Source organism: Oncorhynchus keta, chromosome 36, assembly GCF_023373465.1.
Source record: "Oncorhynchus keta strain PuntledgeMale-10-30-2019 chromosome 36, Oket_V2, whole genome shotgun sequence".
Taxonomy (NCBI): Eukaryota; Metazoa; Chordata; class Actinopteri; order Salmoniformes; family Salmonidae; genus Oncorhynchus; species Oncorhynchus keta.
Window position 1 is genome coordinate 10314213 of NC_068456.1, and position 21068 is coordinate 10335280.

General features: G+C 42.7%; 3 protein-coding genes across 4 annotated transcripts in view; 1 reads left to right on the forward strand and 2 right to left on the reverse strand.

Annotated features, from left to right (window-relative positions):
• Positions 1–658: 658 nt before the first annotated feature.
• dnph1 (2'-deoxynucleoside 5'-phosphate N-hydrolase 1) lies at positions 659–2266 on the reverse strand. The gene is made up of 4 exons (XM_035754092.2): positions 1898–2266; positions 1619–1690; positions 1217–1327; positions 659–1027 (listed from the first exon to the last, which is right to left on the reverse strand). The coding sequence occupies exons 1-4, from the start codon at positions 2031–2033 to the stop codon at positions 909–911; spliced, it is 438 nt and encodes a 145-aa protein (XP_035609985.1). The 5' UTR covers positions 2034–2266; the 3' UTR covers positions 659–908.
• A 126-nt stretch (positions 2267–2392) lies between these two features.
• Positions 2393–5662, forward strand: LOC118369596 (male-enhanced antigen 1-like). Of its 2 annotated transcripts, none has more exons than XM_035754090.2 (4): positions 2393–2548; positions 3709–4022; positions 4154–4262; positions 4428–5662. In XM_035754090.2, the coding sequence occupies exons 2-4, from the start codon at positions 3741–3743 to the stop codon at positions 4589–4591; spliced, it is 555 nt and encodes a 184-aa protein (XP_035609983.1). In that variant the 5' UTR covers positions 2393–2548; positions 3709–3740; the 3' UTR covers positions 4592–5662. The 2 variants fall into 2 exon arrangements, with proteins under 2 accessions (XP_035609983.1, XP_035609984.1); XM_035754091.2 differs by having other exon boundaries at positions 2429–2548; positions 3713–4022.
• The window catches only part of LOC118369599 (serine/threonine-protein phosphatase 2A 56 kDa regulatory subunit delta isoform), a 48245-nt gene continuing 32708 nt past the window's right edge, over positions 5532–21068 (reverse strand). The window contains exons 4-17 of the mRNA XM_052498453.1: positions 18953–19152; positions 17486–17596; positions 17225–17317; positions 16481–16611; positions 16051–16110; positions 15851–15959; positions 15674–15727; positions 14280–14450; positions 13899–14026; positions 13479–13580; positions 13225–13297; positions 11580–11618; positions 11341–11457; positions 5532–10887 (exon numbers count right to left, since the gene is read on the reverse strand). Of these exons, the coding sequence (XP_052354413.1) occupies positions 10750–10887; positions 11341–11457; positions 11580–11618; positions 13225–13297; positions 13479–13580; positions 13899–14026; positions 14280–14450; positions 15674–15727; positions 15851–15959; positions 16051–16110; positions 16481–16611; positions 17225–17317; positions 17486–17596; positions 18953–19152 (1526 nt within the window). The 3' untranslated portion in view covers positions 5532–10749. The remainder of the gene's footprint in view (positions 10888–11340; positions 11458–11579; positions 11619–13224; positions 13298–13478; positions 13581–13898; positions 14027–14279; positions 14451–15673; positions 15728–15850; positions 15960–16050; positions 16111–16480; positions 16612–17224; positions 17318–17485; positions 17597–18952; positions 19153–21068) is intronic.

Genomic DNA, 21068 nt, shown 5'->3' on the forward strand with positions numbered 1-21068 from the left:
GACAGTTATGATACTCAATACTGCCAGTGACAGGCCTAGTGTGAACCGATAACTATTTACTATTTCCATCTCTAAGGTTGACTGGTTCCTTTTCCCTGGTCACCTGTCACAGTTCAGTGGTAAAAAAGGACTTGGGAGAGGATTTTGATATGTTTTCAGAGGTGATGGAAGAGCCAAGTGCCAACAGCTGGGCCTGTGTGGGCAACAGTGCTTGTGTCACAATGGCAGCTGCCTCTTTAGGGACAGGATGGCAAAAATGTATGCCTGTGTAGACCGGCCTCTGCCATCCTTTCCCTGCTCTGCCGCCTGTTAACATTCAAGTCAAGCTGGCACCACTCCACTATACCATATATCCTTATAGTAGTCTAAATAGAACCCAAGATTTATACTGTATGAGAGAAAGTGTTATGTTTGACTTAAAGAGATGTAACTCATTCCCCTGCTCTAGTACTAAGAGCACACGTTCTTGTTGCATCGGTGAGGAATAGCTCACTAACTCAATGTGTCAACCATCTGTCAATTTTAGGATATCATTTTTATATGAAAAGAGCCCTACATGGTTTTTAAAGTGAGCCAGTGACACCCAGTGGACAGAAGAACCTGCATCTACCTCATGAAGCAAAGTACAATTAACAAAATAGCAAATGCACCATGGATGTGACCTTATGATATAGCTTTATAAGCATTCAACAAACTGATATGCAATCAGTAAAAAGACAAGACATTTGCTTACGGTGTATTTAGAAAATGTATTCAAAACATGTCATATCTATAAAATCTCTCTCAAAAAATTTTGATTCATAACCATTTTTGACAAACATAGATCCTTTAATTGAGAAACTTAAGGAATCCTAACCATATCTCTTCTTATACTCTTGAAGGCACCATAGATGTGCAGTTAGACCATCTCAGACTTTGACGAGTCCGTTGAAGTATTCTTCCAGGATGCCCTCCACCTCCTCCTCTTTGTAGTCTCGCACCTGGAACAGGGACCCGTCAACCGCCCCTCTGATCATGGCAGACAGTGCTGGACATGGGTAGAGAAGCCATATCATACAAGCTCAGTAGGTATAAAAGACTGGAATATGATCAAATCAACATCAAGTTGTGACGGTCTCAAATGTGGGATTGTTTAAAGCTTGCTGTGATATGTGTTATTGAATTCATGTGTTATTGTATTATGATAATTTCTCTCAAAGTCAAACTGTAATCTTACATTTTCCAGAGGAGGGCCGGAAAAGACAGAGGATTTTCTTGTGCATGTCCAGTGCCCTTCCCAGCTCATACCCAACTCCAAGAGAGGGCTGTGTCACTTCAGCTATTATCACTGACATTAGAGAAGAGCAATGTTTAGATGGAAACATTGTGTAGTAGCAAACACTACTAACTTGTCTTTGCAACATGGGTATAGATTAGTCACTTTCAGCAATGGGTAACTTTTTTAGCAAGAACAAGAGCTAATATTTAAATACTGTAGGAGTAGCATTATACACCTTTGCTATTCTGAAATACATCGCGTTCAATGAATAGTGACAGAGTAGATGCACATATTATAAACAAGACACCAGATATTTAAATATTTTCATCCTAAGGCAAACTCGTCCTGACTCGTTCTTACCATCAGACATCCTAAGCCATTCCATATCTCGGTCATGGATAAATGTATCGCCATCCTGCACAGCATCCTCACCTAGGAGAGTCAAGATGCAAGGTTCAAGTAAATGTTGACGAGTTCATGACCACCACAGTACAAATTCTAGTCACAATGAAGAAAGAAAAATAGTTTCATAAAAAGTAACAGTCCAGCAAACGATAAGCAAGTTGAGCTCATGCTGGTATCCAAATCTACAAATTATTTACAGGGAAGACACCGTCTGTGGTAAAGAACGTGGCTCACCTTTCTCTGACACATCACAGTGACTCACGTGCTCCGTCAGAACTTCTCCATATTGCTGTAGTTTCTGCACAATTTTCTGATAAATAACCACATCCTGTCTTCCTCCACGAATACTGCCACAGAAGTAAATTTGCATAGCTTTCCTTTTAGCTTGCTAACTTATAGGTAGGTGTCTGAAAACGTTTTTGATTGAGTCGAGTGAAAATGATGCCAAAAAAAAAATCCAGTGTCCACTAGATAGCACAGCCACAAAGTCAAATAGTTTATATCGTAAAAATGTATGATTTTTTTTGTTGCTTTTTTGTCTTAATTTAAGGTTAGGACACAAGGTTAGCAATGCGGTTAAGGTTTAAGTTACGGTTAGGGTTAGTTTTAAAATTACATTTTAAGAAGATTCTTCGCAGAAATGGGAGGGGTTTATAACTTTGTGGCTATGGTAATTAGTGATGACCCCACAGTGTGTGATTAGCTAGCCCCGTGAATCGTGTCCTTTCGCCTTTTGGCGCCATCTCGTGGCACACATGCTGGCGCCAAAACGCGAACGCAATGACGTCAAATCCGCCTCGATTTCCGTTTCGTTGATTTACAGGAACAGGAACGTCGACAGTGACTTGGTGGCCCAAAAACATTGAGGAAAATATAACTGTCAAGGTTAGTGAAATTAGATGTTATTGTTACACACACCGATATATATGTTCAAAAGGTTTATAATACTCTCACCTCTTGCATGGGGTGTGTCCCTCAATGGGCGGTCTGAATCGATATCCTTTGCTAGCTAATCGTTTGGCTAAATTGCTAACGTTAGCTAGCTGACGTTGTTAGCTTGCAGGCTATCTACATCAGTTTATTTAGCTATTAGATAACAGCAGTTAGGTAGGTGGTCGGCTACTCTAAACTATATATCTGTTTCCATGTTCGTGCATTATTCGCTTCGTGTCAATGTAGTTAGCTAGCTAACGTTACCTCGTTAGAAAGTCATTTTATTCGTCACTTTCATCGTAAACAGCAGGTGTTTACTTACCGTGAAGTGCTTACGGTTAGAGAAAGCAAATACATAAATAATATAAAATAACGAAAATAATAATAAATACACAATGAGTTACGATAACTTGGCTATGTACACGGGGTACCAGTGTCGAGTCGATTTTTTTTAAACTAGGCAAGCCAGTTCAGAATAAATGATTATTTACAATGACGGCCTATCAACATGCCTCCTGCAGGGGCGGGCGCTGGGATTAAAAATAAAATACAAAATATAGGACAAAACACATCACGACAAGAGGGACAACACTACATAAAACGAGACCTAAGAAGACGACATATCATTGCAGCAACACATGAAAACATAGCATGGTAGCAACACAACATGGTACACACATTATTGGGTACAGACAACAGCACAAAGGGCAAGAAGGTAGAGAAGTGCAGGGTTACGGGGTAATAGAGCAAGATATGTACATATATCTAAGAATAAAGTGACTAGACAACAGTGTAGATAAAACAGTAGCAGCGTATGTAACGCGTAAAAAGGTCAATGCAGATAGTCTGAGTAGCTGTTTGGTTAACTATGGCTTGTGGATAGAAGCTGCACAGGGTACTGTTGGTTCCAGAATTGGTGCGTCAGTACCACCATGCAGTAGCAGAGAGAACAGTCAAGGACTTGTGTGTTACAAACTTGAATTCAAGCCAAACGTCCCTAGTTCCATAATAAACATCCATTGCAAAATGAGCCACAGGTAGACAGCAAGTACTGTATATAACTGCTGTGTTGATATGCCATTTCTACCCCTCACTCACGCACTCTCCCCCAGCCAGGGCTTGTGCCTGAGTCCGGCGTCCTTGAATGGAAGTGGAGATAGCATTCGAGATGGGTCCTGAGAGAATCTTACCAAACTCTGAGGAGGAGCTGGGCCAGGAGCGGCCGTCGGATGGTGGAGTGGGCGGGGAGTGGAGTGGAGAGGACATGGAGGGCGGTGTGGGAGATGATGAGGAGGAGGATGATGGAGGTTACTATTACCAGCCACTAAACCAGGACCCTGATGGACTAAATGCTGCACCTGGGGACCAGCCTGAGGATATGCCCCCAGTAGCAGAGCAACTGCATGAAGTCCAGGAGAGAATAGAGGTATCTAACCAATGTTCTGAATATGATCAATGCAGTATTTCAATGTATTTATCATTTGGACAAAAGTCAGTAAAATGTCAATTGTCATTGCTTGTTGAGACATTGATGAAACTTAATTGATTCCTCCACAGTCAATGGGCTTACATCTTCCCCAGCCCCCTCCCTTAGACAGTGATGAGGAGGAGGAGCCAGAAGGAGCCTCTGTCCTGAGCAGCGCAGCCTCTATCCCCATGGATGAAGGTGAGGATCCAGTCTTGCTTAGTTCATCCACATACCCAAACATACAGGGGATGCTCATACAGCCTTAGAACTGACCATAGCTATTACTACTCCTTTATGGTATTGCTCATTAAGTTGCCATGTAATGCTCAATGTAATGCTTTGTACTTATGTCCACTCCTAAAGATCACGTGGAGCTGGTGAAGAGGACCATGGCAGCAGTGGCCCTGCCCTCTCTGGCTATCCCAACCTGGGCTCAGGAGATCTCTGACGACCAATGGAAGGACATGGTCCAACAGACACTCCAGACTCGCCAAAGCTCTGGAGGCCTGATGCTAGAGCGCAAATAACTGAATGGGCCTCCTTCCCACAGTCTGTCTAACTGTGCCATGCATTTCACCATCACATTTACCTCAGGGGAGTCTGAGCTGAGCTCCTCTGAGCGGGTCATGAGTTCTAGGTGTCTCAAATCTCAAGTTCCAATTTCTATTAGATTAAGATATCTCTCCTAAATGTGTTTGATAGGAGCCTCTGGGTACTCACTACTTCTAAGGGCGGCAGGTAGCTAGTAACTGAAAGGTTTCTGTTTCAAACCCCAAGCCGACTAGGTGAAGTCTCTGTGCCCTTTGAGCAAGGCACTTAAAACGAAAAGTCACTCTTGATAAGAGCATCTGCTAAATGACTAAAATGTAAACATTTACTTGGTATTTGTAAAGTTTAATGTGAATGAGGTCAAATGAATGAGTATAGTATATTTGTCTCTCAGCTCATGCAAACTCTTACTGCTTCTGGAAGGAAGAACTTGAATCAGTGTACAGCAGTTTAAAGTATAATGAGGCTCAATGGTTATGACAGGTAAAGCCAATTGGCCTTCAGAACAGAAACACTACTCTACGTGAACTAGGAGTTCCCCCACCCTAAGCTTTTTGAAACGTTCCAGTGTACAGTCAAACCACCTTTCCAATACCAGAGATCGCCTTTGTTATTTTTGGGTGGTGATTACCATATTGCAATACTGTTTAATCATTGTCTTTGTTGAGCATAATATATATATTATATGGGCATCCATAGGAAATGAACAATAAAAATGTCCCCTGTCTTGTAACGTGTTAATTTCCTGGGGACCCAAAGGGGTACACATTTTAGACACCTGATTCCGCTCATGTTTCTGATGAATGGAATCGGGTGTGTAGTGTTAGGGTAAAAACACAAATGTGCACCCCTTTGGGTCCCCAGAATGATGGATATTGACTTGTTTTGTGTGTGAGGGCAACATATTTCCAAACTCGATGGATGTCAAACATGTCCACTTTATTTTTTGCCTTTTTCTTTTGTTCTGTACATACATGAACATCTGTACAAAATGATTTTCATACTATGTAATGCCCTAACTAATTAAAGTACAACCTATGTACATATGACCTGGAAGGCAATTTAAGATTAGTGTCAGAACTGGACAGAGTGGAGAAGGGAGTGGAGCAAGACCCTTTGTTTCAAAATGTAATCTTCAGTTCGTGTGGCTGCTGGACAAACTAAGCACAGTTCCATGTCATCACTTGACACCCAGCAATGGCATTTAGTGTACAGTAACAATGCTACCTCTTAGCGAGTCTGGAATGTCTCAACAGGTACCTTTTGGAAGCATGGTCAGTAGGAATGTATGTGCCTTGTTCAGTCAGGTAAGAGAACAGTTACATTCATTCTATTATCATGAACTAATATTTTAAATGATATAGAATCATCGCATGCACAGCTAACTTTTTCAAACCTCACCAGGAAAGTACAATTTAGAGAATGGTTCTTTGGATTTGCCAAATCTTGTCTGCTATCTGAGCCGATGAGATTTGTTCCACGCAGGGTGAGTGTAGAGGTTATCGCTACTTTGAAAACTGAGCACAGTACAAGATACATTTATTTAAGTGTAAGGAAATTGAGATTATATAATAAACAGCTCCAGATAGCTTGGATTAAGACTGCTCTAACATTACTGTCGGGGAGGAAACATTGGCAGCCAACTTTTCACTAAGGAAATCAAATTTTATTTGTCACATGCGCGGAATACATCAGGTGTAGACTTCACTGTGAAATGCTTACTAACAAGCCCTTAACCAACAATGCAGTTCAAGAGATTGCCTGGGTGAGATGACGAGTCACTTTGCCCAGCAGCCATAGAGGGAGTTGTTCCCCACTGTTGGAGTGATTGACAGGAAGCTTAAACAATAGAAGAGACCCTTACAAAGAAATTATGACATCATACAGCAAGTGGTAAAAAACAGGGGGGTAATTGGGATAAACCTACAGGACAAGGGGTTGCAACCCTAAGCAATATACAGTACAATATACCGTAACACAAATATTTGGAACGGTAACCGCAGGCTTTCCTTTTTCCAACATAATTATTGTGTGTTTTCTCATCTGTAGATTAGTCCTTTAAGGAGGATGAATTGTGTATGGAAGTGCACTTTGCTTGAGTGCTTGAAAGAAACAATAGAACACAATCTACGACAGAGACCTATTGAATCAAGCCGGTTTGGAGGAAGAGAAAACAAAATAGGATATTTCGTAGAGATTCCCTGCATTTGAACTGAAACAACCCATACCTTTCTACAATGAGGCTGACTCAACAGAGGAGCATTTTTAAGAAACATACACTGAACAAAAATATAAATGCAACGTGTAAAGTGTTAGTCATGTTTCATGAGCTGAAATAAAAGTTCCCAGAAATGTTTCATACTAACAAAAAGCTTATTTCTCTCAAATTTTGTGCACAAATTTGTTTACATCTCTGTTAGTGAGCATTCTCCTTTGCCAAGATAATCCATCCACCTGAAAGGTGTGGCATATCAAGAAGCTGATTGAGCAAGATTTTGAGCAAGATTATTACACAGGTTCACCTTGTGCTGGGGACAATAAAAGGCCTCTAAAATGTGCAGTTTTGTCATATACTGTCACAGATGTCTTAAATTGAGGGAGCGTGCAATTGGCATGCTGACAGCAGGAATGTTCACCAGAGCTGTTGCCGGAGAATTCCATGTTCATTTCTCTACCATAAGCTGCCTCCAAAGTCATTTTAGAGAATTTGGCAGTACATTCAACCGTCCTCACAACCTCAGACCACGTGTATGGCATCGTGTGGGTGAGCGGTTTGCTGATGTCATAGTTGTGAACAGAGTGCCCAATGGTAGCGGTGGGGTTAAGCTACGGACAATAAGCTACGGACAATGAACACAATTGCATTTTATCGGTGGCAATTTGAATGCACAGAGATACTGTGAATAGATCGTGAGGCTCATTGTCGTGCCATTCAGCCGCTGCCATCACCTTTCTGATCCACGCCCCAACATTTTTTAAGGTATCTGTGACTAATAGATTCCCAGTAGTCCCAGTCATGTGAAATCCATAGATTAGAGGGCCTAATTAATTAATTAATTTATTTCCTTATATGAACTGTAATTCAGTTAAATCTTTGAAAATGTTACACGTGCCGTTTTTATATTTAGGTCAGTATAAATCCACAAAAAAACAAATAAAAAAAGAAAGGCAAGAAGAAGGCTAGAGAGGAATAATTAGAGGCTGAGGCGACATTAACCATTGGGCCAGAAACATTAATAAACATATTAACATGAATTTGACAGAAGGAATGGATGAGTTGGGATAACAATCATGGCAGTCAAGAGTCTGTAGACAGAGCAAGAAGGTTATCTTTGAGAAAACGGAGAAAATGGACTAATTCTGCACCAGTTAATGGTTGCTTTTCCTAAAGACCAACCTCTTGAGGACAATATTAACCTGACATTCTATCTAACGGAATTATTTTCGGAGGTTTCTTTTTGACACAGTGACATGATTCGTTTTTGAGCTACACCTCTAATTATAAAAAATACAATAAACATTTTACAGTTCTAAGTTGAGACATTTGTCAACTCATTCTCTTGTACGGACAATTGCTAATATATCACGGTTTTTTATCTGTAAGTGCTTTTCAAAAGCCAGTTTTGTGAACTACAAAACGCTGTCAAAAACAGATCAAAACAAAAACACAAACCTACACAATTCATGTGAGCAGCTAGGTCTGAACTAAGTTATTGTTTTTTCATGGATTCTGAAATAAACCAATCATCAGGATTACAATCATGTTATTAGCATATGACTAATCAACAGGGAAAATGCAATTCAACAGACGGTGTAAGGCCATGATTTTACTCTGCAAAGAGGTGACGAAGATACAATTACAGTACTAAAACGTGAGCAAAACAGTCTCATGGAAGAGACTGACAGAGTAAATAATTAAATTAAGATAAAGTCAGCCATCTTGATTCCTAGTGCTCTCTCATTTTATTTAATTGCCATGTCTAAGTTGTAGTGCTGAACGATTAGTGCTTTTTGAGGTTGGTTTGGTTATGAAAAAATAATCACGGTTTAAATGCTCTATACATCATGTGGGTTGTTGTGCTGAGCGATTAACCAACATTTCATTTTTTTCTCTCCGGTTATTAATCAACTAATTGACCAGCATCAGTTCAATTACAGTTCTTTGTGAGCCCAACGCACCGTTTCTCTAGTGGGAAATCAAATCATTCACGAGAGAACTCAAGTCAAGAACTATGTGGGGCGCTGGGATGAAGGGAGTTGTAGTTTTCCTTAAGCAAATGTTCAACCTAGTTCATAGCAGAAACGTGGTAATTAACTACAATAATCACAATCCATTGCACCAGTTTTTTTCCAGCTCGGACAGAGACGGATCAGAGAGGAAGAGGCGGAATGAAAGGTTTCACTGTCGCCAAAATCTGCCCAATATTTTGAACCAACGCTTGTCGTCTGCTTTCCCGCCTTTGGGACAATGACATTGTTAGGGTGGCGACATGAACATCTCGTCATTATATACAGATCTCTGGACGGATACACTTTTACAGATACACTTTTAAGAGAGAGGAATGTACAGAACAAAACAATGAGAGGGACAGAGACAGTTCGTGAAAGTATGACTTATCTACTTTGAAGAACTAGTAAAAAAAAATATTTTGCCAGTCAGCTCTGAAGCATACTTTAGGCAGGCTAGCTAAATAAGATGACTGAAGAGAGTACAGTATGGGGAGCACATAGATAACACTAGATGGCCTGGCTGGCTGGCTGCTACTGCCTGAGCAGAGATGAGATGATGACTCTAAGGAATGAAAAATAATAAAGTAATCAAATACAAACTGAAATATTTTATTATTGCATAGAAATGTCCTATTTTTTATTGATGTCGAGACACTGGAATATTTTCAATGTTTTGGCAATTTAATGTTTGGAATTTCCATCAAAAAGCTCTAAAATCATTGCAATGTAATTATTTCATAATTAATTTAATATTTAAATAAATAATCGAAACCGAAATTCAAAAAGCACTAATCCTCAGAACTAGTTTGTTGAATGCTGTAACACAGAATAAAAAGCATTAATAAAAGTCCCATGATGGCAATGACTGCCCAGTGCTACTTATCACTTAACCATAATTTATTCACATTACTTTAATAAAATATTCAGTTGTGTATATTACATTTGTTTTATTTAAGTCATAATCTCATCCCTATAGAGCTATGCTGTCTGACAAAATTAATACTTTAATAGTTCTTCAAAGTAAATAAGGCATACTTTTATGACTGCTGAATACCAACTATCAATTACTTAGATCATGTATTTTCAGTGAATTATGGTCATTGTAGGTAATTACCACATTTTCCACGCTAAACTATGTAGAATACTGGCCTGTTGGCAACTACAACTCCCTACCATATCGTACAGTCTGGGCTTGATCTGATTTCTCTAGAAACTGAGCTTACAGAAAAAAATGGAAAGAAATGGAATTCAAATAATAGAACTGATATCGGTCAATTAGTTGTTTAAAAAACATTTTGGTTAATAGCTCAGCACTACTAAATTGTATTGTAAGCTTTGTGTCACAGACTTCGCTTCCTCAACATTTACTATGTTGCCTGGGCATGACCTGACAGCTAGGGTTCTTTACAGAGCAGGACCACTACTTTCACTAGACTTCCAGCTAGACTAAAGCATGGCCTCATCATCCACCAAACCATTCAGATTACCCACACCCTCTCACTCCAGGCAAGCTAGCAAGAGAATCAATCACAATCTACTGCCCTCTATAGGTAATGCTGGGTTCCAAAAAGGAAACAAAGAAACATGCTTCACGGATGCTTACACTAATACTACCGTTGTGTTATGGTTGTCCTTGTGCAACCTAATGATCGGCCCACTGTAGTCAAGTATGTATGCATTTCTGTGCAAGCTGGAACTATTGTAGGTCTGTATGTTCCTATATGTGCGCATATGTGTGTACTTGTCCGTCTCTGTGATGGCCCTGGTTTTCTGCAGATGGGGATCTCCGGCAGAGATGAAGGAGTGGAGGGGGAGGAGAAGCGGAGGAGAAGGGGGGCGTAAAGCAGGTGACTGGTTGGATGCGACACGGGGGGGGTTAGGTGCAGGGGGTGCCACTGCTCCCTGGTCAGAGGGCCTCCTCGTTGGCCGTCAGGTACTCCTCCGCTCTCTTGTGCTGCTCCAGGGCTTTTATAGTGTACACGTCCTGCGGCAGCTCCGACTTCCTCCGGATCATCACCTTGTCTTTCTTGATGTCCTTCATCCCCTATGGAAGTTTATAGAACAAAGTGTTCAAGACCATATCCAATACAGTAATGAAATGTCTCAAATGGACAGACATGGTCTGGTGAATTCATAAACTGTCATGAGTTGGTTGAAGAATACATTTAAAAACTTTAAAAACATAGAAAGATGAAAAGAAGAAATAAAGAAGAAGAAACAAACATGTGAAAAATCAACAGAACAGCGCTGTTTTTTCTTAATCCATTGATTAGTTGGTAGGTGTATTAATACTATCCTGAACGACAGCCTGCAGGTGGGCGTACAGTATGTGGTACGGGTGGTGTGAGTACATACCTGTGATTCAACAAATGAAGGCCTTGACTATTCATTGATTAGTAGGTGTGTTCGTAAGTGATTAGGCTGGAAAAGCAGCCTGCAGGTGGGCGTATGTAGGCTGGACAGAGCAGTGTACCTGTGAGTGTGCTGGTAGTTGTACCTGTGTGGCCTCTGTCTCAACAGTCTTCTTCAGCAGCTGAATGTCCTCAGCAGTTGGCGTCTCCGTCTCCATGGAGTACAAGGGCACCCCTCCAGGACTCTCATTGTACATCATGTACTGGAAGATTACAGACACAAATTAGTTGTATCTGGTCTGGATACGGCCTGTGAAATACACCCACGAATGTAACAAGAGCAACATCAGACAGCCCATTGAATTCAGTAAGAAAAGAGGCAGACCTCTTGTTGTGGGTGGAGACCAGGTCGAAGGTCGGCAACCTGCAGAGAAAGTATAAGTTAAACCATGGCTACATTCACTGAAGCACAATTCCTCTTAATTAAAACTTCAGCTATTTGTGCCTGAGCGCTTGGAGCTGGGAATCAGTCATGAGAGATGATCAACGGTGATAATTAGATGTGTCTGGAACAAAAGGACTTTACAAAGTCTAATTAATTAAAGCATGACCCTGTTTAAAACCCAAAGATCCCTGCCTACAACTCTTAATGTGCAGACAATTTCACACGCAACCATAGCAACATAATTGCTGAGGACTGAGGAGTTTCTCCCCCTTTTGGTTGCTTTTTACCCCCCTTTTCTCCCCAATTTCGATGTTGTCTCATCGCTGCAACTCTCCAACGGGCTCGGGAGGCAAAGGTCAAGTCATGCGTCCTCTGAAACATGACCCGCCAAACCACGCTTCTTAACACCCGCCCGCTTAACCCGGAAGCCAGATGCACCAATGTGTCGGAGGAAACACTGTTCAACTGATGCTCGGAAGTCAGCCTGCAGGTGCCCGGCCCACCACAAGGAGTCGCTTAGAGCGCGATGAGCCAAGTAAAGACCCCCCCCCCCGGCCAAACCCTCCCCTTCCGGACGATGCTGGGCCAATTGTGCTCCGCACTATGGGACTCCCGGTCACGGCCGGTTGTAACACAGCCTGGGATCGAACCCGTGTCTGTTATTGCACCCATACTGCTCGAGTGCCAACGAGCATCTGCGTTGCCAATCACTAAAATAGAAGTCAAGTAGAAATAGAATAATCACACAAAGGGAATGGACAAGTTTTCGCTCTTCCCTTGTACTTGATTGATGAATTAAGGCCACTAATTGGTAAACAACTCCCCTCACATGTTTGTCTAGGTCAAAAATCCACAGACACTAGGACCTCCATGGAATGAGTTTGACACCCCTGATATAGGGCCTTGAAACTCAACTCTGGACCTCGAAGCCAGTGCCACTGCTTGTTTTCATTGTTCCCCTCCAATCAGGGACTGAGTTAGACCTGGAAACCAGGTGAGTGCAATTTATTTTAAGATTGTTTCTGTTCTGAGTTTGAAGGCTCTATATTAACTTGTCCATTCCCTTAGTGTGATTATTTAACCTTGCTTAAATAAGAAATGTTTTTATGGTGAGCGAGTGTTGCGCCTTTTCCTTTGCAATGATGATTAAATTTTTTGGTTGCACCTTGACTTACGTTGGTTGAGCACCCTTCTCTACTTCTTTCCAAAATACATGACCCTAAGCATTATGGGATGCTAATTGCTTAATTAACTCAGGAACAACGCTTGTGTGAAAGCACCTACTTTCAATATACTTTGTATCCCTCATTTACTCAAGTGTTTCCATTATTTTGTCAGTTACCTGTATTTGCAGGATCAGAACAGACAGGATGCGTGTTGCTAGGGACCATTCATTTGATACTACATACAGTACACTTTTTGGGGGCAAATCCAATTATGCAGTGTCCATCTACAAATGTGTATATGGAAATAAATTGCAGTGTCTCATTTCCTGAGCCTACTCCCTAGAACAACGTGATGCGAATGTTCCACAATGCATGGGGATAGGGTAGTGGTGTTTTTGACATCCTGCCATAGGGATCACCTGTGGGTTATGCTTGGCCAGCTCCTCTATCTTGTGCCAGACCTCCTCACGCTCCTTCAGCTTGCACTTCTCTCTGAAAACACATCAGCAACAACAAAAACTACAGAGTTGGAGCCAACCAGGAAATCAGCTGGCTTGGCATTTTACTGTGCTTTGAGGGAGAGGATCAATAATTCCAGACGGGAATAAAGGAAGGTGCTGATTTACTAGAAGACCATGCAGATGTCCTCTTTGAACATGCCCAGTGGACTCACTTCTGTTTCTCAGCCTTGTACTGCTGGGTGCAGTCATCAAACAGCTTCTGGTTCATCTCCATGAAGAGCTTCAGGGCGTTGTAGATCAGCCCATGGATTGTCCTGAAGAGAGGAAGGACATGGAAACACAATGCAATATGTGCAAGTTAACATACAATGAATCATTGAAATGCATATTTCAGCGAGTGCTGTACATCAAATGTTTTGATGGATTATATTCAAAAGGATCCAGCGTCCTATTTTCAGGGGGAGAAAAATATTTCTGCACTTTTGCAAATTGTATTTTCTTCCATTACAACTATTCATAGGTTTCTTCTCTCAAATGTGAACCCAGGGTCCTAACAGCCAGGCTTGTTTTGGATGCACGCAAGTTCAGCAGGAGCATTGATCTTTCAATTGACTTGGCTGCAGGGGTCGTACTTGTTCCAGTGGCTCTTGGAGTTCTTGTAGAGAGCAGGGAACATGATGGGGAGGATCTTGGCTGCGTTGTCGCTGATCAGGCTCATAATGTACTCGTTGTTCCAGTAGTACAGCGCCCTCTCTGCCACCTTGAGAGCACAACACAGGAGGCAATCAGAGACTATACACCCCATGTCATCTAAAGTGGTCTTCTTCTATTGTGGTTATTGTAAAGTTCCTGTTCATGACCGAATATCGCACTCGATTCTAATACCAATTACTTTCAATTGACATGACAAGTTATTTTTCCTTCCTGAAGGCAATTTTATATTCTGTTATGTTTGGTGAAGCAGAATGAGTAAACACAGCAGTGCGAGTGAGCTTGAGGCAGGCGTAGTGTACCTGGAAGTGTGGACTGGACACACACTTGGCCAGCTGTCTGAACAGCGGCTCCATGATCTTGACGAACTCAGAAGGCTCGATGACGTCCAGGATCTCCTCCAGCTCGTTGAGGAACATCACCTCTTTGGGGCTGTGGGTCTTAGGCCAGAACTTCAGCAAGCCCATGATCACCTCAGGGTCAAATCATTAACACAAAATTAACATTCAACGCCCACAACAGCAAAAAAATCTATGTTTTTGCACCTCCACTGAACATTTTCATAATCCATATATTTTAGCTAGTTTGGATGAAAAAAATCATATCTAACCATTAATAAATGGTATAATTGCGTGATATGATGCATTTTGCAATCCCACTCCCCCGTCGCACCAAGATGAATGGTTTTGACCACTAAAGTTTTGCTTCACTACACGCTCCACTGCTTTGATTGGTGCAGCTAGAAACCACAAGTGTCTATCCTATAATGAAAAAGGCACCCGTGAAAAAATATTCAAGGAACTTGTTTATCTGTTTTGTTGTGCTGTCGTTACATTTGTATTGGTGTTTTAGTGTTTCGTGTCCGATGCACTTTTTAATTTTTTTTTAACCTTTATTTTACTAGTCAAGTCAGTTAAGAACAAATTCTTATTTTCAATGACGGCCTAGGAACAGTGGGTTAACTGCCTGTTCAGGGGCAGAACGACAGATTTGTACCTTGTCAGCTCGGGGATTCGAACTTGCAACCTTTCGGTTACTAGTTCAACGCTCTAACCACTAGGCTACCCTGCCGCCCCAGGGTGTTGATATCATTTGCGGCGTGCTTCATGAGCAAAGTCATTGTAGCCTATCATTTCACTTCACCTGTGAGAACCGAGAGCACGGGCTGACTTGGCTTTGACGTACCGCAGCCGGAAAGCTTATCAACAGCCCAACAAAGGTTTTCACCGTGTCCAATACAACATAGAAAAATACATCTCTCGCCCAAACCATTCAATAGATATTACCAGAGCTTCATCTTATTCTTTCTAACAATGTCTAATGCTTCTGACAAATTCAGCTCCAGAACCAACCAGCTGGATGATTTTTTGAAAATGTATAGTAAAACCCCCCCAGCAAAAACAGATAACATTAGCTAGCTAGTTAAGGTTAACAAGATACCTAGCTGGATAAGGTTAGCATTCTAGCTATCTTCAGTGACTGTCAGTGTCCTATTTGTTGTTGTTTCTCCACTCCACGTTGAAATCATCACGACGTTCCCACCCCCAATTCGTGAATATGTATATATTAGGAGCCTACGTCATTCTTCTGAGATGGAACCAAATCCAAGCATTTTCTAGGACAGGAATTACGTCAAAATAGGGGCGGCAACTTCTTCTAGAGGGCCCTTTCACTGTGTGATGAGTATTAAACTCACCGGTTCAGTTAGACTGCTGTCCTTTTCCAAGAACTGCACAACGCAATATGCCAGCTGTGGAGAGATAAAGAGAGAGACAAGTCGTATGAGTAAGAGCATATCAGCAGGAACTTAAATGAGAGGCACGTCTGAGCCTCATGCTGTGTGGGGGGGAGGCCTTTCAGAGCACTGCGATACCTGGGGGTGGTAGACGCTGAGTGACTTCACTTTGTGAAGCGGCAGCAGCCCTCGGATCAGGAACATTTTGTGCTCCTCTTTCAATGGCAGGGCAAAGCCGTTGATTATGCTGGGGATAAGGGACAAGGGAAGATTTGTTTGAGATGAATGGTAACAGAGCATGTGTTGAGGGGATAGTACACTGTGCAGTGTGCACTCACCTTCCTAAGATTTCTAAGAGCTCTGCGATTCCGTTGTGATGCTCCGTTTCATATATAAACCTGCAATATGAGACCAGACCAAGGTCAACTATCGATTACATTACACAGATAACAGATATACTGACACATCTTCTTACATACATCAAACACAACCTCAACATTTGACAACCTTGCAGTTTTTCTCTTTGTTGTGGTTACATATCGATCCTCCCAAGAACAGACAGACTCACTCAATCACACTCTATGAGTAGATTTCAATGGCGAGAGATGTAGCTGCTTGCAAGACAGACGCATAGAAACAGAATAACTAGAACGGGCATCTCCCAAATCAAGTCAGCATCCTGTGTTAGGTGGACAGGCAGCCACATTGGGTGTACCTGTAATTCTATTTCTATGGACAGACATAACTGGTGTAAAAGCCATATCTCACCTGTAGAATATGTTGTTGATCTGTCTGCGGATGTAGGCCCGGAGGCCCAGGAACTTGCCGTAGATCCTGTGGAGGATGGTCTTCAGGAAGTCCCGCTCCCTGGGGTCTTCACTGTCGAACAGCTCCAGGAGCTGTGGGGGTGGAGGAGGGACATGATCAGGCATATGCGTTCAAGAAACTAGCACTACTCAATAAAATAGATACAAATGGGACACTTGCAATTGTAGAGGCAAAACATTTTTCAATCAGGCAAAGGTAGGAAATATACTATTCGTCAGACAAATAGTCCATTCACTGATACACAAAAATGTTCCTGAACATGTAGCACATAATATTAAGTGGTGCGGTGGAAACAAAATTACACTGCCATGAGATTTGATAGAGGCTGGGTTTTAGCCATAACATAATGCAAGGCCATGTGTGTTTGGAGCCCAGGCCAGCACTCAGAAAGTGAGTAGGCTGACTCAAGTCCTTAACATTCATTTCCAGCAGCGGTGGATGGGAAGCATCATGTGGTCAGATGGAGCAGAGTGATCCCTGCTAATTCCCTCTCAGCTCTCATGTCTCTCTACTGTGTGGGTGGGAGACGGAAGCTGGCCAAGGTATGAGTGAACACACATACACAGCATAATTCCCAACTGCCTGGGCGCCAGGATATTACACATACTGCCAATTAAATATTTTAACAGCTCAGCAGTTACAGGGAGTGAAGTTTGTGTTTTGTTGGAGGAGAGGGATACTTACAGACAGTACAAACTTTTGGTCAATGTATTTTTTAGCGACATTAGGCTGGAAATCAGGGGACTCCAGGAATCGTAAGAAGAATTCGTACACCAGCTAGAGGGAAGAAAAAGAAGACATTGAGATAAAGGTTTGGTGTGATTTGAGGCTGAAAATACTGAAGGGGGGAAAAAAAGTATTGAAAAAGTCTAAAATATTATAGTCTAAATTTCAAATGTAAGAAAATATTCACGCTTACACTGTGTGCACGCACACACACGTTACCTGTAGGTGTGGCCAGGCAGCCTCCAGTGTGGGCTCGTCCTCCTCTGGGTCAAACTCAGCCCCTGTGGGGTTGGAGGATGGTGGTAGGGTCCTGAACAAGTTGATTGAAAACTGAACAGGGCAGAGGAGAGATGTCAATCAACATGGCAACAATCAACAACTCTAAAGCTGCCATCCGATTGTAAGTGTTAGGAAAACACAGCACAGCTAATAATCTGATACCACACAAAAGGAACGACTTTCATAAGATCAGAGCACAGTGTGCCCTGGCCTCCTCTGCCTACCAATGAGAAAGACCCTAGTAAGGTCAGTTTATAAGGTAACCCTGGTAACTCTTATTTAAAGGCTGTTTAGGTTAGCCCTGCTAACACTACCACTGGGAGAGCTGCAGTTGAGCAGCATCCCTCTGTCTGCATCCCTGCAGCTGACGCAACGCAACGCTTCCCCAGCACCTGCTTCTTGTCTCGGCCTGAGGCTGCCGCAGCACAGAGCCCCTTCGGCACTGAGGAGAGAGAGAGGGGCTGGAAATAGCCTGCCTGGCTCCACAGCTCCATCGCCCAACCTCAACCTCATTACAGAACACTGGGAGAGGGAGAGACGACAGCAGAAAGGGAACAGGAGGTGGTAGTTTTGAAAGAGGGACAGTGATGGACAGCGGGGAAGGGAAAGATATACAGTGGGATGGGGAGAGAGAAAGGAGGGGCGAGGGAGAGAGAAAGGGAGGATGTAGGAGGAAGAGAGGAAGAAGGGGAACGATATACAGAGGGGAGATCCACATGAGGCCAGTGTTGTGGTGCATGGCCAACAATTCAGAGATGCTCAACGGAAGAGCAGATGTATGGGCTATAATTTGTGATGAATAATTGCTCAACATTTCCCAGTGCACACTTATTACTCGTTGAGCACAATGCTCAAATTTGTCACAAGCGGAGGGGGAGAGAATGACCCGGGGGGGAGGAGAGAGAAAGAAGAGGGTGAAATAATATCCCGGGGGGAGGAGAGAGGGAGGGAGTACCTCAGAGGAGAGAAGAGAGGGAGAGTACAACAGGGGGAGGAGGGACAGAATTCCCCAGGGGGGAGGAGAGAGGGAGAATACCCCAGGAAGTAAGATATAGGGGGAAGAGAGAGGCAGATAATAGCCCAGGGGGAAAATTGACGGAAAAGAGAAGCCTCCAGGGGGATTTGGCTCGATCTGACTTATCACTGACATAAATAACGACCTTTGGGTGCTCCTCAAGGGTTTGATGCTGATTCTCTCACTCTACTGTGCTGGGTGGAATCCTGAGCCAGGCTAAGCTGAAGTCATTGAACACAGAGTCAGGATGTGGCATACTGAGGTGACAGGGGGGCCTTGACAGCATGTTAACACCCACAACCTTCCCCTGAACATGGTGATTAAATACAGGCCCAAAACCTTCCACACTTTGTCAGGGTTTATGTACAGTCGGTGCATGGATCTCTTTTTACCATGATCACACCCTCTGGGTAGATGGACTCGGTGACCACATCGCGGTTGTGTGTGATGTACTCCACCATCTCATTCAGGCCAGCACGCTTCACCTCCTTGTACTTCAGGTCGCTCAGAGGGTCCGTGACAAAGTCAAAGAGCACGCAGCACTGCCGCAGCTTCTGCACAAACAGCTCCTCCCGGTCAATAAGGGGCGCATCTGAGGAGGAGAAAGGATGGGAAGATCAATGATATGCTGTATGTCTAGATTAGGGCTCTCCAACCCTGTTCATGGAGAGATACCTTCCTATAGGTTTTAACTCCAACCCTGTTCCTGGAGAGATACCCTCCTATAGGTTAACTCCAACCCTGTTCCTGGGGGGATACCTTCCTAAAGGTTAACTCCAACCCTGTTCCTGGAGAGATAACCTATAGGAAGGTATCTCTCCAGGAACAGGGTTGGAGTTAACCTATAGGAGGGTAACTCCAACCCTGTTCCTGGAGAGATACCTTCCTATAGGTTTTAACTCCAACTCTGTTTATTTATTTTTGATTTCACCTTTATTTAACCAGGTAGGCTAGTTGAGAACAAGTTCTCATTTACAACTGCGACCTGGCCAAAATAAAGCAAAGCAGCTTGACACATACAACAACAGAGTTACACATGGAATAAACAAACATACAGTCAATAATACAGTAGAAAAAGTCTATATACAGTGTGTGCAAATGAGGTAAGACAAGGGAGGTAAGGCAATAAATAGGCCATGGTGGCGAGGTAATTACAACATACCAATTAAACACTGGAGTGATAGATGTGCAGAAGATGAATGTGCAAGTAGAGATACTGGGGTGCAAAGGAGCAAGAAAAATAAATAAATAAATACAGTATGGGGATGAGGTAGTTGGATGGGCTATGTACAGGTGCAGTGATCTGTTGGCTGCTCTGACAGCTGGTGCTTAAAGTTAGTGAGGGAGATATGAGTCTCCAACTTAAGTGATTTTTGCAGTCCGTTCCAGTCATTGGCAGCAGAGAACTGGAAGGAAAGACGGCCAAAGGAGGAATTGGCTTTGGGGGTGACCAGTGAGATACCTTCCTATAGGTTTTTGCTACAACCCTGCAGGTTTTCGCTACAAACCGAATCTAGCTGGTTGAGAAGCTGAATCCGGTTAGTTACAACTGGGGTTGGAGCGAAAACCTACAGAGGGTAGCTCTCCAGGAACGGGGTTGCAGTACCCTTGGCTAGATAGTGATTCATAACTTCAGAAAACATTATACACTTGTTCTGTCATCCCACCATTTTGTGTCCAAGGCTAACATTGGGGATAAAGTGTGAGATACAGACTCATACACCTCCATTCATAGACCTCCACGTTATCTACCCTGGCTCAATTGTACCCTTAGGGTTGTGAAACCCTGCTATTCCACACAGCTAGCTACTGGTTTACAATTCAGACTCCCTTATGCAACGAGGCTTTCATGAAACCACAGCACCCCACCTCGTCCTCCTCCTCTTTTCCTGGATAATGAACATCAAGGTCTCCTGTACTTGTCAGCCCCCTCACGGAACTGAGGAAAATGGCATGACACTGTGGCATGGAGGCATGCAGACTCCACCTCACACACTGGTCTATAGGTGTTTCGGCCCTCCAGGACCAGAATTGAACAGCCTTGATCTAGTGTGTTGTTGCTTGTTGCGTAATGTTTAAGCACACTTGGCGTGAGTGCTTTACTATCATGTCAGCTTAAATGAATAGGATTTACATGAATGACCCATTTCAAAGGGTCAGAACATGTTTGGATGTGAGCTATATTGTAGTGCGTTTTGGAAGATGTTGATTGAGTTGTGATAAAATATAAGACCATGCAATCGAGTGGGTATGAGAAACACTTGAAACAAAGGAGGATTATGGTCAAGGACATAGACGTGAGGGTTGAGACGTTTTTCAAGAACACAAGGAACTGTGAGAGGGAGAGGCCGGAATCTGGGGCACAGACAACAGTCCCAATAAAACTACATTTGAGAAGAGCCTTAGAGAGTGGCACATAGATTTCTCATTGTACTTGGCAATACAAGTACCAAGACATGAGAAACTGGCAAGACTTAAAAAAAAAAAAAAAAAATGTTAACCTCTATT

Excerpts from the sequence above, each read along its gene's own strand:
- dnph1 (XM_035754092.2), bottom strand. The coding sequence starts at position 2,033 with ATGCAAATTTACTTCTGTGGCAGTATTCGTGGAGGAAGACAGGATGTG. Across the intron at positions 1,691-1,897 it reads CTGTGATGTGTCAGAGAAAG|GTGAGGATGCTGTGCAGGAT; the intron begins GTGAGCCACGTT and ends TGACTCTCCTAG. Across the intron at positions 1,328-1,618 it reads ATGGCTTAGGATGTCTGATG|TGATAATAGCTGAAGTGACA; the intron begins GTAAGAACGAGT and ends CTCTAATGTCAG.
- LOC118369596 (XM_035754090.2), top strand. The coding sequence starts at position 3,741 with ATGGAAGTGGAGATAGCATTCGAGATGGGTCCTGAGAGAATCTTACCA. Across the intron at positions 4,023-4,153 it reads AAGTCCAGGAGAGAATAGAG|TCAATGGGCTTACATCTTCC; the intron begins GTATCTAACCAA and ends ATTCCTCCACAG. Across the intron at positions 4,263-4,427 it reads CTCTATCCCCATGGATGAAG|ATCACGTGGAGCTGGTGAAG; the intron begins GTGAGGATCCAG and ends CCACTCCTAAAG.